This window comes from Acyrthosiphon pisum, chromosome A2 (genome assembly GCF_005508785.2).
Source record: "Acyrthosiphon pisum isolate AL4f chromosome A2, pea_aphid_22Mar2018_4r6ur, whole genome shotgun sequence".
NCBI lineage: Eukaryota > Metazoa > Arthropoda > Insecta > Hemiptera > Aphididae > Acyrthosiphon > Acyrthosiphon pisum.
This window is the reverse complement of record NC_042495.1, coordinates 47,087,320-47,101,725: the sequence shown is the minus strand read 5'-3', so window position 1 is coordinate 47,101,725 and position 14,406 is coordinate 47,087,320. Positions and strand designations below refer to the sequence as shown.

The following is a 14,406-nucleotide window of genomic DNA, read 5'->3' as shown; positions in this document are numbered from 1 at the left end:
ACTAAACACTATAATTTGTATGTAATTTTTAATGATTCGTTGGAAAACAAATCAATGTTGTTCGTTCGTTCGTTATATCGCAAGCGTAACAATTCAATCAGTACATATGTTTGATGATAAAAATAATCCTTGTAGGTCATGATATAATGTGATTATTTTAAGCTAAAAATACCATATATTATAAATGTATAAGACAAAAAAATGTTAATGAAAAATACATATTTGTGTTTATATGGTTATAAAAAAACCAAATTTGAATGAAATGTTCATTTATTTCTTAAAACCGATAAAAACCTAATAGAACCGGAACACTTAATGCTTATTTAAATAGAATCTGGTTCTAAATTCCTGGTAAAGCACGATTGAGCATATACCTTTTTAGCAACGCGATTGAGCATAGAATATTTTATGCGATGTTGCCACATTCAAGTGGCCGAAATTTTGTAATTTATTATTTTCACGTATTATTACACCAATTTATTAGTATGATACCAGACGCGAGCCGTGATCTGAGCCCAACTTTATCGACAATGTTATCGATTAATAAATTAGTTCCGGAGCAATAAAGTTCCGATGTTTTAAGCATTTAAAATTGGGAGAAAATATAAGATAATAAATTAAAATACAATTCCGAAATTATTATAGAAACAATATCAATGTTCGATCATCTATAATCTATAGTATTTAGTACTCTTGGCTTATTAACCATGCAGTTTTTTTTAATACGTATCATATTTTGATTTTATTATTTTCATAACTATTATTTAAGATTCTGAGCGGAGCGAGGAAGCTATTGTTTTTACAATGGTGTTTATTTTTTTTTTTTTTTTTTATATCCTGTATACAAAATTTCTTCCAGAAGGAGTGTTTTGATTTCAACATATAGTACCTTATATTTTAGCAAATTGGATCAAGATGGTACTTTAAAGAGGTCATTTTCCGATTTTCTCAATAGTTATTTAATGCCACGGGAAAACCCACCAGAAAATTACGAAAAAACGCTAAAAATGGGATTTTAATTTTCAACGTTTTGTTTATCACCATAGAAACGAATAAAAAATTATAATATTTTAATATTAATTCAACTTACATGATAAAATAAATAATAACAAAATATAAAATATCTAGACTGACAAACCATCTCCGCTCAGAATCGTTTTTCTTATACAGTGATATTATATCATTGAATTCAAGTCTAATACAACCATTATACAATGACCCACTTGTAATCTACTGTACAGCAGAGCGACATCCACTTACCTGCTTTTTATTATTATTATCAAACAGATTTAAGAAATGTAACTATTTTATTGACCATGAAATTATGTAATCTTTTTAATGTCATATTTTGAATTATTATAATTATTTAAATAAATATTTTTGTATAATATAGCTTAAAATAGAAAATGGCAACGTTGAAGAGTTTTTTTATATTCAATCGTGTAGGTTTTCTTTTGTATTCCGATTTCCTTTGATACGTCAACAATTTGGCTCAATCGTGTCGCAAAAAAGATGTTTTATGCTCAATCGTTTTTCAGCTCTAAACTCCAATGGCGGTTTCGGTTCTTCAATAATATCCAGGAACCTGTTATTCCGGTTCCGGTTCCAGTCCCTGGCTCTAATGCTCAGAATTGACAAGTAAAATAATGTTGTTGGTAATTATTTAAAATAAACTGAGAATATCTTTTTTTCATTATACTATTTACAATCCATACAGTTTCTACCAGTAGCGAATCTCCAGGGGGATATGTGAAATGGGGGAAATATATTTTTTTTCATCCAGACAAAGTCAACTATAAAGTATTGTCATTATTTTTATACAATTGAATATTACAAAAACAAATCCCCACCATGACTTATCGATACTGCCATTGATAACACCAAATCTACTAGGTAAGCCGATAAACTTTGGCTCACTTTAACCAGTAGCCATTTGCCTTGTACTTATTCATTGGCACTTGACTCGCACTCATCTTAAATTATAAAACACTACGCAAATATACTATATTGTTTAGTATCTACTAAGGCATTAAAATATATAAGAGTTCGATCGTATCATTATAGTCATATTATTATAGAATTACACTTTAAAACTAAAATGTTAAACGCATATTATAGTTAAATCTTAAATATAAGCCTAAATTATAAATTAATTGTATATGAATATACCTACCTACTGTGTTAAAATATGAGTGTAACTACTAACTAATTTTTAATCAATATATTATAAGCTATTCAATTTATTAAAGTTATGACAATAAAGGTATTTAAATATAGTTTGATTTGTATACATAACTCTGTGCAACGGTGAAGTCAGCGTACTATATTTTATTAGTACAAGTGTCAAGACAGTTATAAATAATTACTTACATATTGTTATTCGGTGAGTGTTTTGATTTCATTATTAATGTTCTCAATTACTTAATTTGAATCATTGAGAGTAAGTACCTAGTTTGATTAAATATTAAAACTAGATATTCATTCAAAACAGACCACAAAATAATTTATTTAATAAATATGCATAATAATATTATAATATTTTTTGTTACTCTTACGTGAAAATCACAGTCTATTACAATGCAATAACCAATTAGCACGCCGATGTTATTTCAAATATATAAAAATATGTAAAACTGTTCTAATAACTAAAATAATTCTTTGTGTGCGGTAATTCAGTTTAAATAACTATTATATAAAAAGTGGACTAACTAATCATAGTGAGCAGTAACTATGCCTTAGGAAATGTACCCAATCATTTATTTGAGATATTTGAATACGTCATATTTTTTTAAATTTATTCTGTAACGGGTACTTACTACCCAAACAGTATATACTTAGTATTTTAACTTACTAAAATATTGAAATATTTTGAGTTTATATTATGATTTATTAGTGCCCACCTTGGATCAGTTCTAAATTTAAACATAATATGTTGTAATCACATACGTTTATTATGTGTTGAAACAGTGATGGACAAACTGAACAAAATCTCCCAATGGCCTTTTTTTAAATATGTACAATAGATTAGATATAGCTATAAAACGGTACCAATAAATAGTATTTTAATGATAGAACAGTGTATGTTAAAAAAAATCACAACCACCCCCTCCCCTATTACTAAAAAAATTTGACCACCAATGAAGGTGTTGAAACTAATACAAATATGTCCTATTAATATATTTTTTATGTTGTCTATTATTTTAGGTTTAATATGGACTCTGGTAATAAATATGAACGACCTTCACATCCTAGAGCCAATGCAAACATCCTTGAAATACTCACATTTGGGTAAATATTATATCATAATCTTAAATTGGTATTAATATTATAAAAGTTTTATTTTCAGCTACCCATTAATAGTTGTGCTTGTAATTAATAATACCTACCTAGTACCTATAATAATTAATATTCACAGAATTTTAGGTAGGCAGTGAATAAATATGTAGTGAATTTAAATGTATACCTATTAAGCAGTTTATTTTATATTTAATACATTTGTCTACATTTTCTTAAGATGGATTTACAAACTCTTCAAAACTGGAGGAAAAAGAGATTTAGAAGTTAATGATTTGTATGCAACACTAAATGAACACACGTCATCATCATTAGGCAGGGAATTAGAGGAGTAAATATATTTACAATATAATAAATATTATTATTTTTATTATTCATAACATTTATACCTATCTAACTGTATTTAATTTTATTGTGTGTTTAAATAATATTTATTTTAATATTAATTTATTTGATTTAAGAAAGTGGAATGATGAGCTCGCCAATGCTAAAAAGGCGAATCGATCGCCAAGTTTGACAAAAGCTTTGACCAAAATGTTTGGAGTTAAATTTATGTTATTAGGATTACTACACTTAATCATCGAAATGTTTCTAAGGTAAACATTGTGTTTTCAATATAGTCACTACCGTATAATATGTAAATTACATCTGATGTTTACACAATACACATAAAACAAAACATATACAAATATGAAATACAATACTAGTATGTAGCATTATTTTAAAATCAGAGCTGTTTTATGGTGTTTACATCTTATATCAAACTCATATTTTACTTGTGATTCGTCTTTTCATTGAATATCGTAGCTTAGCATAGTTATATTTATAAATGCTAACTATAAGAACTGAGTAATATTTACTAAATATGGAACTTTTCTTAACCTAAATTTAAATCCCAAATGGTCCTTAATTTAATTTTAATTTGTAAAAAAATAATTATGTAACACGTAACTTACATATTTTATATATTTTTAATTGCATTTTCGACCAAATAGTTTCCATATTGACAGTCAATAATCATTTTTAGAAGTTTTAAAAATGTTCATAAAGTGTCTTGCTTTTCTTAAAACCTATTATTGTTAAATTAATAACTAATGTGTTATATTATCATTACTAAAATTTCTTTATCCATATAGAATGTCTCAACCATTACTCATCGGTGGTCTGTTATCATACTTTAACCCGAATTTGTCAAACAAAGCACATAATATAAGCCACGCGTACATGTATGCAACATTATTGGCATTAAACATGTTAGTTACATTAGTCATGTATCATTCAATACAAATTGAAATTTTACATTGCGGGATGAAGATGCGTATTGCCTGTTGTTCTTTAATATTTAAAAAGGTAAATATACATTAAAAAATAAATAAATAACGTAATGAATAAATTGCGTTGGTATCATTTAATCTCAACATAATCTATGCAAACATATTTTTGTTATTAAATAAACATAAATAATTAATCATTTTAAAAACGTACTTACAACTCTACCCAGACAGCAATTTTTTGTTTAATAATACTATTATAATATTATCATTACAAAATTCTGTCTGGGTATATAGGTAAACACTAACAGTGTAATTGATCCCGATCTTATAAAAAATGTATTATCTCGAGTTTCTTCTTTACTCGATCGATCATAACATTAAAACTATATAATAAGTAACAAATATAGACAATTTCCAAACAAACGCTTATTTACAAAATTAAATTTTATTTTACAAAGGCATTGCGACTAAGTAAAACAGCTCTTGGTGAAACTACTGTTGGTCAAATAGTAAATTTGATATCAAATGATGTAAACCGATTCGACACTGTAGTAATATTTCTCAACTATTTATGGATGGGTCCTTTACAAACAATTTTAGTCTCATATTTTTTGTGGCAAGAAATTGGAGTGTCATCAATAATTGGAGTAGCGATATTACTTATGGTCATTCCAGTACAAGGTTTGTATAAAATATATATTTTCACAAAAGTTCCATTTACCTATACTATTAATACCTATCGCCGTAACACGAATAAATAATTAATTTTATTCTTATTTTCAGGTTGGATAGGAAAGAAAACATCTGAATATCGATTAAATACAGCCATTCGAACCGACGAGAGAGTACGTTTGATGAATGAAATAATATCAGGAATTCAAGTTATTAAAATGTACATTTGGGAAAAACCTTTCGCAAATTTTGTAGAATATGCAAGAAGGTTTGATCTAAAATCTATAATATATTACCTATTTGAATAAATAATAAATAATTATAAATATCGTTGTAGAAAAGAAATGAATGAGATTAAAGGATCATCGTACTGCAGAACTGTAATGTTATCTTTTGGGGCTTTCCATACTAGGGTTGCAATGGTTTTCAGTATATTTTCATATGTGTTACTTGGAAACTATATCTCTGCCCAACAAGTAAAATTAATTGTGTAATTAAATACAAAGATTGAAAAATGCTGTTTATAAATAATTAGTTCAACCCGTTTAGGTATTTGTCATAACATCGTATTATAATTTATTGCGGAACACAATGACAGGTTTTGTTCCTCAAGGAATTGCATTTTTAGCGGAAATGCTTATATCGATTAAACGACTTCAGGTACCTAACAATAATAATATAATATAAAATATATTAGAAAGATAAAAAATAAGTAAATATAATTTAAAAAATAAATTGTTTAAAAATATATCGGATATATAAATAATATGTATTGTTTTAGAACTTTTTAATGTACGACGAAAATAAGAATCAAACAGCTAATCCCTCAAAATCTGATAAGAAAGCTGCTAATAGTAACAGAAAAGTCATAATTACTAATAAAAATGTGTCATCGGTTAATGTAAAATATAATGACAATGGAACACCACAATTAAACAACATTGGAATCGTCGTAAACAGTGCTACAGCTAAGTGGTCAAAAGCTCAAACCGAGAACTCTCTCGAAAATATTAATCTAACTGTAATACCTGGTCGATTAGTTGGAGTGATCGGTCCCGTGGGATCTGGAAAAGTATACATAAATGCATACTTTATTATTTTAATAGCTTGCGAATATTTAAAAAAATAAATTATAAAAATTTTAGAGTTCATTATTACAAGCGATATTACGAGAACTACCACTATCCGGAGGAAAAATAACAGTGCACGGTGTAGTTTCTTATGCATCTCAGGAACCATGGTTATTCGCTGGTTCTGTACAACAAAATATTCTATTTGGTTCAACAATGGACGCTGAGCGTTATAAAAAAGTAAGCATCTGTAATAACCATTTAATTGTGTTTAGTCGAATCTTAATATATCATTGTTATTTTCTAATTTAAAAAAGGTTATACAAGTGTGTGCATTGAAAACTGACTTGGAACAGTTTCAATATGGTGATAAAACGGTTGTGGGAGAAAGAGGAATTTCTCTCAGTGGTGGACAAAGGGCGAGAATAAATTTGGCACGGTAAAAAAAAACAATTTTCTTTTTTTTTAGTAATAAATAAATAAAAATAATTTTGTTAATATCATAATACCAGAGCTGTATACAAACAAGCGGATATTTATTTATTGGATGATCCTCTGTCAGCAGTGGATGCTCATGTTGGCAGGCATTTATTTAGAAAATGTATTAAAGGTAATAATTTTTAAAAATATTCCTGTAATATTTGTTAACATTTTACTTCCATTTAATAGGTTACCTTAGAGAGAAGACGTGTATTCTTATTACTCACCAAATACAATACTTGAGTAGTGTAGATCAAATTATACTCATGCATAAAGTAAATATAACACCTATAGAAAAGACGACTAGATAATATTTTTTTTTAGTAATTTTATATTTTACATAATTAATGGTTTTCCAGGGAAATGTTTTAGCTGAGGGTTCGTACCAGGAACTTCAGAAATCTGATTTAGACTTTACGAAAATTCTTAGGTCACCTGCAGTAAAAACAATAACTGCATCTTATAATGAAAATATTTCCAAAAATACAAGTCCTAATAGAATAGTTTACAGTCGACAAACGTCTATACAAAGTATCGCATCATCGATTGAAGATATCCAATTCAGTGAATATCAAGAACAGCCTGCTGAAACATCTGAAACTCGTACATCAGGAAGTATTTCAATAAATGTTTATTCATCGTATTTTCTTGCCGGTGGAAGTGCTTGTAAAATATTATTTTTCTTTATCATATGTATATTCACTCAAGTACTGGCATCAGGTGGAGATTTTTGGATGACCTATTGGTATAATATATAACGTGTTTCTCATCTGCTGGAAAATATTATTTAGTATTGTATATTTTTTAGGATAAATCTAGAAGAACATGTTTTTTATAGAGTAAAAAATGTTTCCGGCGATCCGTCTACGAAATTATTGTGGTGGTCAATTTCTCGAGAGACGTGTTTCATTGTTTTTGGAGTTTTAACTTTATTGATGATAGTTGGAATTATCGTCAGGTCCATTATGTTTGTATCAGTTTGTATAAAATCTTCAATGACTTTGCACAATAACATGTTCAGTGCTATAACTAGAGCTACAATGTATTTTTTTAACACAAATGCATCAGGTAATTATTAAGTAATACATTTAAATATCATTTCCATGTTGTATATAATTGTTTATTTTTATTATAACGAAGGACGTATTCTTAACCGATTTTCGAAGGACATAGGAGCTATTGATGAGATGTTACCAGCAGCAACATTGGATTGCTTACAAGTAATATATTTATATAAATAGCTATATTTGAATACTGAAATATGTATAATGATATTAATATTTATCGTTTAACCTAGATTGGATTATTATTAATGTCAATTGTGATAGTTATTGGAATTATCAATTTCTACCTTATGATACCTACTTTTGTCATTGGGATTATATTTTACAAATTTCGAGTATTTTATTTATCAACTTCCCGCAGTGTCAAACGATTGGAAGGAGTTAGTAAGGACAACAGAAATTAATTTAATTATTAATATTTCATAACAGAAAGTTCAAAAAAATAAAAATTTTAATTTTTGTTGTTAATGTGTAGCAAGAAGTCCCGTATTTACCCATTTTAACGCATCACTTCAAGGTTTAACCACAATAAGGGCATACGGAGCAGAACAAATTCTGTGTAATGAATTTGACAACCATCAAGTTCGTGATGAATATATAAACATTGTTCTTTAACCTATATAATATTATATAATATCATTCTAGGACCTACATTCATCGGCTTGGTATTTATTTATCTGTTCGAGTAGAGCATTTGGATTGTGGTTGGATATAGTATGTTTTATCTATATATCAATTGTAACATTCAGCTTCTTGATAATCGGAAATAGTAAGTTTAAAATAATATAGTTAATAAAAATATATGATTATAACAAAAGATAATATTTAATAATTTATTATAAATAAACTTTATTTATTAAGATATAATAGTCATGGTATAAATTATTATAAAAACAAACTGATAAAAAAAATATATTTATTTTATAAAATAGATAGCCTACCTAAAGTAGGTAACATAGTAAATATTAAAACTAGTCAATGGAACCCGCCTATATGGGATGTTTCTTTTAAGTAAAAATATTCAATTAAGTAACTGTAAAATACTTATTGATTTTATTACATTCAATTTCAGCCACATACGGAGGAAATGTTGGTTTAGCTATTACACAAGCAATTAGTCTGGCTGGGATGTTCCAATGGGGAATGAGACAATCAGCCGAATTAGAGAACCAAATGACTTCAGTTGAAAGAGTACTTGAATACACTCATGTCCCACAGGAAGATGCTCTTGAATCATCACCAGGTAATAATATACAATTTTAATACGTTTTAATTACCTATCTAAAGATATAAATGGTTAAACTGATATTTTTACATAGAAAAAAAACCACCTACGGAATGGCCTATGAATGGGCAAATTATTTTCAAAAATTTTTATCTTCGATATGGCATAGATAGTCCATTTGTAGTCAAGAACCTCAATATAAATATCGAATCAATGGAAAAAGTGCTATAGAAACTAATAACTAACGATATCAATTAATATAAGTAATTATAAATTTATTCCTCAAGGTAGGAATCGTAGGAAGGACTGGTGCTGGAAAATCATCGTTGATTGGAGCATTATTTAGATTAGCCATTAATGAGGGCAATATCATCATCGACGATATAGAAATACATGATATAGGACTTCACGAGCTGCGGTCTAAGCTTTCTATCATCCCTCAAGAACCTATTTTGTTTTCAGGAACAATGCGAACCAATTTAGATCCATTTAATGAATATCCAGATCACATTCTTTGGAATGCATTAGATGAAGTAAACATTTTAGTTCAATCTTTGATCCTCATAAATAATATATACATGTTTATTTTATAGGTGGGGCTCAGATATATTGTTGAGGAATTACCCAATGGTCTGAATTCAATAATGTCTGAAGGTGGTTCCAATTTCAGTGTTGGGCAAAGACAATTGGTGTGTTTAGCTAGAGCTATTGTACGAAACAATAAAGTTCTTGTATTGGATGAAGCCACTGCCAATGTTGATCCACAGTAAAACTATAAAATTTAAATTATATAATATATTATATATTATATAGCACGTTCTGTTTTATAATTACAAATATATATATATATATATTTTTTTTGTAGAACTGATGCATTTATTCAAAATACTATTAGAAATAAATTCCGAATGTGTACGGTATTAACCATTGCTCACCGTTTGAATACAGTTATGGACTCAGACAAGGTGCTTGTAATGGATGCAGGTACAATGGTTGAATTCGACCATCCACATAATTTGTTGAAAGATAAAAATGGGTTCTTATATAAAATGGTGGAACAAACTGGGCCAACCACTGCAGAACTGTTACATAGTGCAGCTTCAGAGGTATTAGATATTTTTATCGGCTAGTAAATTTGATATTTAAATATGTTTTTTTAATATTTTTACAGAGCTATAATAGGATGATTTTAACGAAAGAATATCTTATCAAATCGTGAAAAGAAAATGTTATTGATCTTCAAATGTTCATAAATTCAGTGGTTCCTTAATCCTTATTTTCCTGTACGAAATAAGTATAACAGCATCAATCCAAAATTTTTCTAGTAAAGGGTGCTGCCTGTGAGCTTTGATAGTATACATAATTATATGTATTAGGTTTAGGTTAAATAATAAATATTTATATAAATTTTATTGTTATTTCAACATACTCTAAAAATGTGTTATAATGCATTTGTCAATAACTGTCATATTATATCGATAATTATCATGTACCTACCGTGAGATTTTGTTGTTTATCTGTCTACTAAGTATATTTAATAAAAAATGTTTTCTTATATTAGTATCACAGCTCAAAAAAACTTCAAAATTGAAAACCTTTATGATTCATTGTTGGTCCAACCGTCGGAAGTTTAAAATTAACAAAATCATGTCATAACTTATTATTTAGTCATAATTTATTATAACTTTCTCTTTACACCCAGGAAATTTCCACCAGTAAAACTAATCAACAACACAATTCCTATCGTGCCTAAAGTAAAATATCTAGGCTTAACTTTTAACAAGCGCCCGGGCTCCTCACCTTAATAATCTAAACGAAAATCAACTAATTCCAGACTCCACCTTCTTCGTCCTTTTATCTGATCTAAATTATAAACCAAATGTAAGCTCACAATATATAAAACCATAACAATACCCGTCAGGAGTCTGAACATATGGAATCCAAGTATATCACCGATCAGCCAAACCCTCAAATTGTATAACTCTCCGTTTAAATTATTGTCATGTAGGTACTTACCATTTACGTTTTGCACACCGAACAAGCAACACTTATGTTTGAATCGCAGTTCGCGAAATAGTGTTACCTAAATTATTACAATTTCTTTTTTGTTAATGTTTACAATGCAAACCATGGCCTGTCGGGTGGATGGTAAGTTTTTATAAACAAATATATTGTAAGTGGGTCACACTCAAACTGACCGAAATGCACAATGTATGAAAATATGGACGTTGGTTCAAATCCATCGCAAAATATTTCAGTTGAAACTAGTATTTGGACACAAATACAAAATGACAATGTGACCTTGAAACATATGGTAACGGAATTGCTATGAATCAATGAGAAATTACAACTTCAGATTTCTGAAATGAACGCTGGGAGCTCTAAGGAAATTTTGATCTCACTTAAAGCAACAATCAAAGTGACGAAAGAGGTAGCGAGAACTTCTGTAAAAATCCACAAACCTCCTTCAATAACAGTATGTGGTGTAAATGATTTTAAAAAAATGAATGATTTATTTAAAACTCGAAGAAGCAGAGCGACACGAGCAACAAATGAAAACTTTGGCTAATAGTGAAAATAAGGTACTAACAGGCGACGAACACTTGCAATTTTGATGAACTACAAAAGTATTAGAAGAGCAAAAAGTTGAGTATCACAGATACCCACTTAAAATAGAAAAAAAGTTTTTGGTAATTCGTGGATAACACCCTGAAACTGACTCCTGTGACATTAAAAGCGAATTATGCGAACTTAGAAATCTTGTACATAATGTTACGAACATTCAAAAAAAAAAAAAGTCAACCCTAACAACCAGTTTAGTGTTCGAACTATTGTAAGGCTTCCATTATTCTTCGTAGAATTTGGAGCCACAAGCAAACAACAAAGACATTTATGATATTAAAAATGTGTCCTATCATATAATAAAAGTGAAATCTCCAAGCAAAAAAAAAGTGCCACAATGCAAAAATTGCCAAATATTTGGTCACACTCAAAACTACTGTTTTAAAACACCAATGTGTGTAAAATTTAGTGAAGGACACACTTCACTAAATTGCCCTAAGTCTAAGAAATCAAAAGCGAAATGAGCAAACGGCGGTGAAGGGCATACCGCGAATTAGAAAGGATGCATCACATATAAAAATGCAATAGAAAAAGCTCGTCCTAAAAAAACTACAGCAGTACAAAGACTACAACAAAATTCTGCAAAACGAGTCACTTAAGAAGTTTCTTTTGCTCAGTTGGCTATTTCTTCGAACGAAAAAGAAAAAGATCCACTGACTCAAATCCATACACAACAAAAAAAATATACTGTCGCTATCTTACGTTATGACAGTATTAACAAAATGAAATTATATTTTGGATATGCTTGAAAATAGTATGTAGCAATTATAAAATCTATCTGGATGTATGGCATTCAACTGTAGGGTTGTGTCAGTAAGTCTAACATTGATGTAATACAACGCCTTCGGACCATCACTGCAGCCTACCGGCTCAAAAGAAACAATGCAATATTCATCGTGATAATATTATAATGCTGCCTACAATAGCAGACGAAATCTAAAGGGTTGCTCGCAAACACGAGACTAGGCTAGATCACTATGTCCATCCATTGGCCATCCTATTATTAGATAACTCCAAGAACATCAGACGTCTTAAGCGTCTGAAACCATACGACTTAATTTAAGATTTTAGATTAAAGCAGGAGCCACTTCATTGGAAGTAATTCCATCAACGTGTAAAAATATATATAATTTATATCTAGTATATATATATATGATTGTTAAACATATTTATAAATACCTTTGGGTCGTTTAAATAATAAAGCCCTGGGGTACCTAAAAAAAAAATGTAGGTACTTCATATTTTAAAAGTAGATAATATATTACCCACTATAGTATTATCTACTAACTTTACATACGTGACATCAACAGTAATATAATATTGTGTTGACGTGTTGCGAACAAACTACACTTGTAATACATAATTAAACGTATTATCAGTTATCACGTAACTATGCGTAACATGTTGTATTAATAATATGTATTCATAAGATTCAAGTCATCTCTAAGCAGTCATGACTACAAAGAATTCTCCTTTCTCCGTGCTAAATTCAAATACCTTTCAAAAAAATGTTTTCTCGACTATGCCAAACAAGCAGATTGCTCCTTAAAAAGTAACTCAAAAAAATTCTGGCAATTTATGAACAATAGTAGATCCAATCACAAGGATATTCCTAAAGTTGTTTCTCTTAATGGCATATCCTCTTGTAACGAGCACGAGTCAACTGAGATGTTTTATTCCTACTTTTCCTCAGTTTATTCTTCCAAGGTGATTCCATGTGACTTTGAAAGTCCAGACATTTACTCTTTTAACTTGCCAAACAACGTCTCTTTAAGCTTAGATGATGTCTACCAACAATTATCTGAACTACATTATAACAAATCTGTCGGTCCGGATGGCCTACCTGGTGTATTTCTTTCCAAGCTGAAATCCATTATATCTTACCCCCTTTGGATTCTTCTTAGGCGATCACTTGATGAAGGCATCTTTCCACACATTCTTAAACTGGGATCTATAACGCCAATTCTGAAGTCCGGATGCCCAACTGATGTCTCCAACTGACAGGAGACTGGGTCTCCTATAGACCCATCTCAATTTTATCGCATATTGCCAAAATGTTTGAGTCATTGGTCCAAAAGGATATTCTTAGATCATTCAATAATATTATTATGGAAGAGCAACACGGTTTCCGCCCTGGTCGTTCTACTATCACTAACAGCCTAATTTTTCATAATTATATTTTCAACGCTTTCCAACATCATTCACAGGTGGACGTTATTTACACGGATTTTAATAAGGCCTTTGATACCGTGAACCATGCTGTCTTAGTGAAAATTCTAAAAGATTGTGGCACTGGTGAGCCGCTATTGTCTTGGCTTAAATCCTACCTAGATAACAGATACCAATGGGTTAAACTACCCAATGTTAAATCTAATGTGTTCTTTACCCCCCCTGGTGTTCCCCAAGGTGGACACCTGTCCCCTTTGCTCTTTTCCATCTTCATCAACAGCCTTAGCAAAACACTAAATCACTGTCAAGTTTTATGTTTCGCTGACGACATCAAGCTTTTTATGAAAATAAACTGCATTGAAGACAGTCTTAAACTACAAAGTGATTTAGATAGATTTGTTGCTCTTTTTGTTAAATTAGGTTTGTCACTGAATCTAGGTAAGTGTAAAGCCATGACGTTTACTAGAACCCGCTCTCCATTAACGTTCTCCTAACATATTCATGAACCAATAATTTCTCGCTGTGATGGATTTACG

At 29.5% G+C, this 14,406-nt stretch overlaps 1 protein-coding gene across 1 annotated transcript; it reads left to right on the top strand.

The window, feature by feature from the left end:
- Positions 1–2,118: 2,118 nt before the first annotated feature.
- Positions 2,119–10,571, top strand: LOC100164310 (multidrug resistance-associated protein 4). The gene is made up of 26 exons (XM_029490757.1): positions 2,119–2,383; positions 3,205–3,288; positions 3,515–3,625; positions 3,756–3,890; positions 4,431–4,644; positions 5,027–5,249; positions 5,352–5,508; positions 5,578–5,716; positions 5,790–5,900; positions 6,022–6,312; positions 6,386–6,550; positions 6,628–6,749; positions 6,823–6,920; positions 6,980–7,065; positions 7,150–7,535; positions 7,599–7,858; positions 7,931–8,010; positions 8,088–8,238; positions 8,330–8,436; positions 8,500–8,623; positions 8,927–9,097; positions 9,174–9,301; positions 9,367–9,612; positions 9,673–9,845; positions 9,945–10,185; positions 10,251–10,571. The coding sequence occupies exons 2-26, from the start codon at positions 3,212–3,214 to the stop codon at positions 10,296–10,298; spliced, it is 4,044 nt and encodes a 1,347-aa protein (XP_029346617.1). The 5' UTR covers positions 2,119–2,383; positions 3,205–3,211; the 3' UTR covers positions 10,299–10,571.
- Positions 10,572–14,406: the final 3,835 nt, after the last annotated feature.

What these genes read in the sequence shown, in the direction of transcription:
- LOC100164310 (XM_029490757.1), top strand. Translation starts at nt 3,212, where the DNA reads ATGGACTCTGGTAATAAATATGAACGACCTTCACATCCTAGAGCCAAT. An exon ending in TGCTCTTGAATCATCACCAG is followed by an intron (nt 9,098 to 9,173) that starts GTAATAATATAC and finishes ATTTTTACATAG; the next exon opens with AAAAAAAACCACCTACGGAA. An exon ending in ACTGCCAATGTTGATCCACA is followed by an intron (nt 9,846 to 9,944) that starts GTAAAACTATAA and finishes TTTTTTTTGTAG; the next exon opens with AACTGATGCATTTATTCAAA.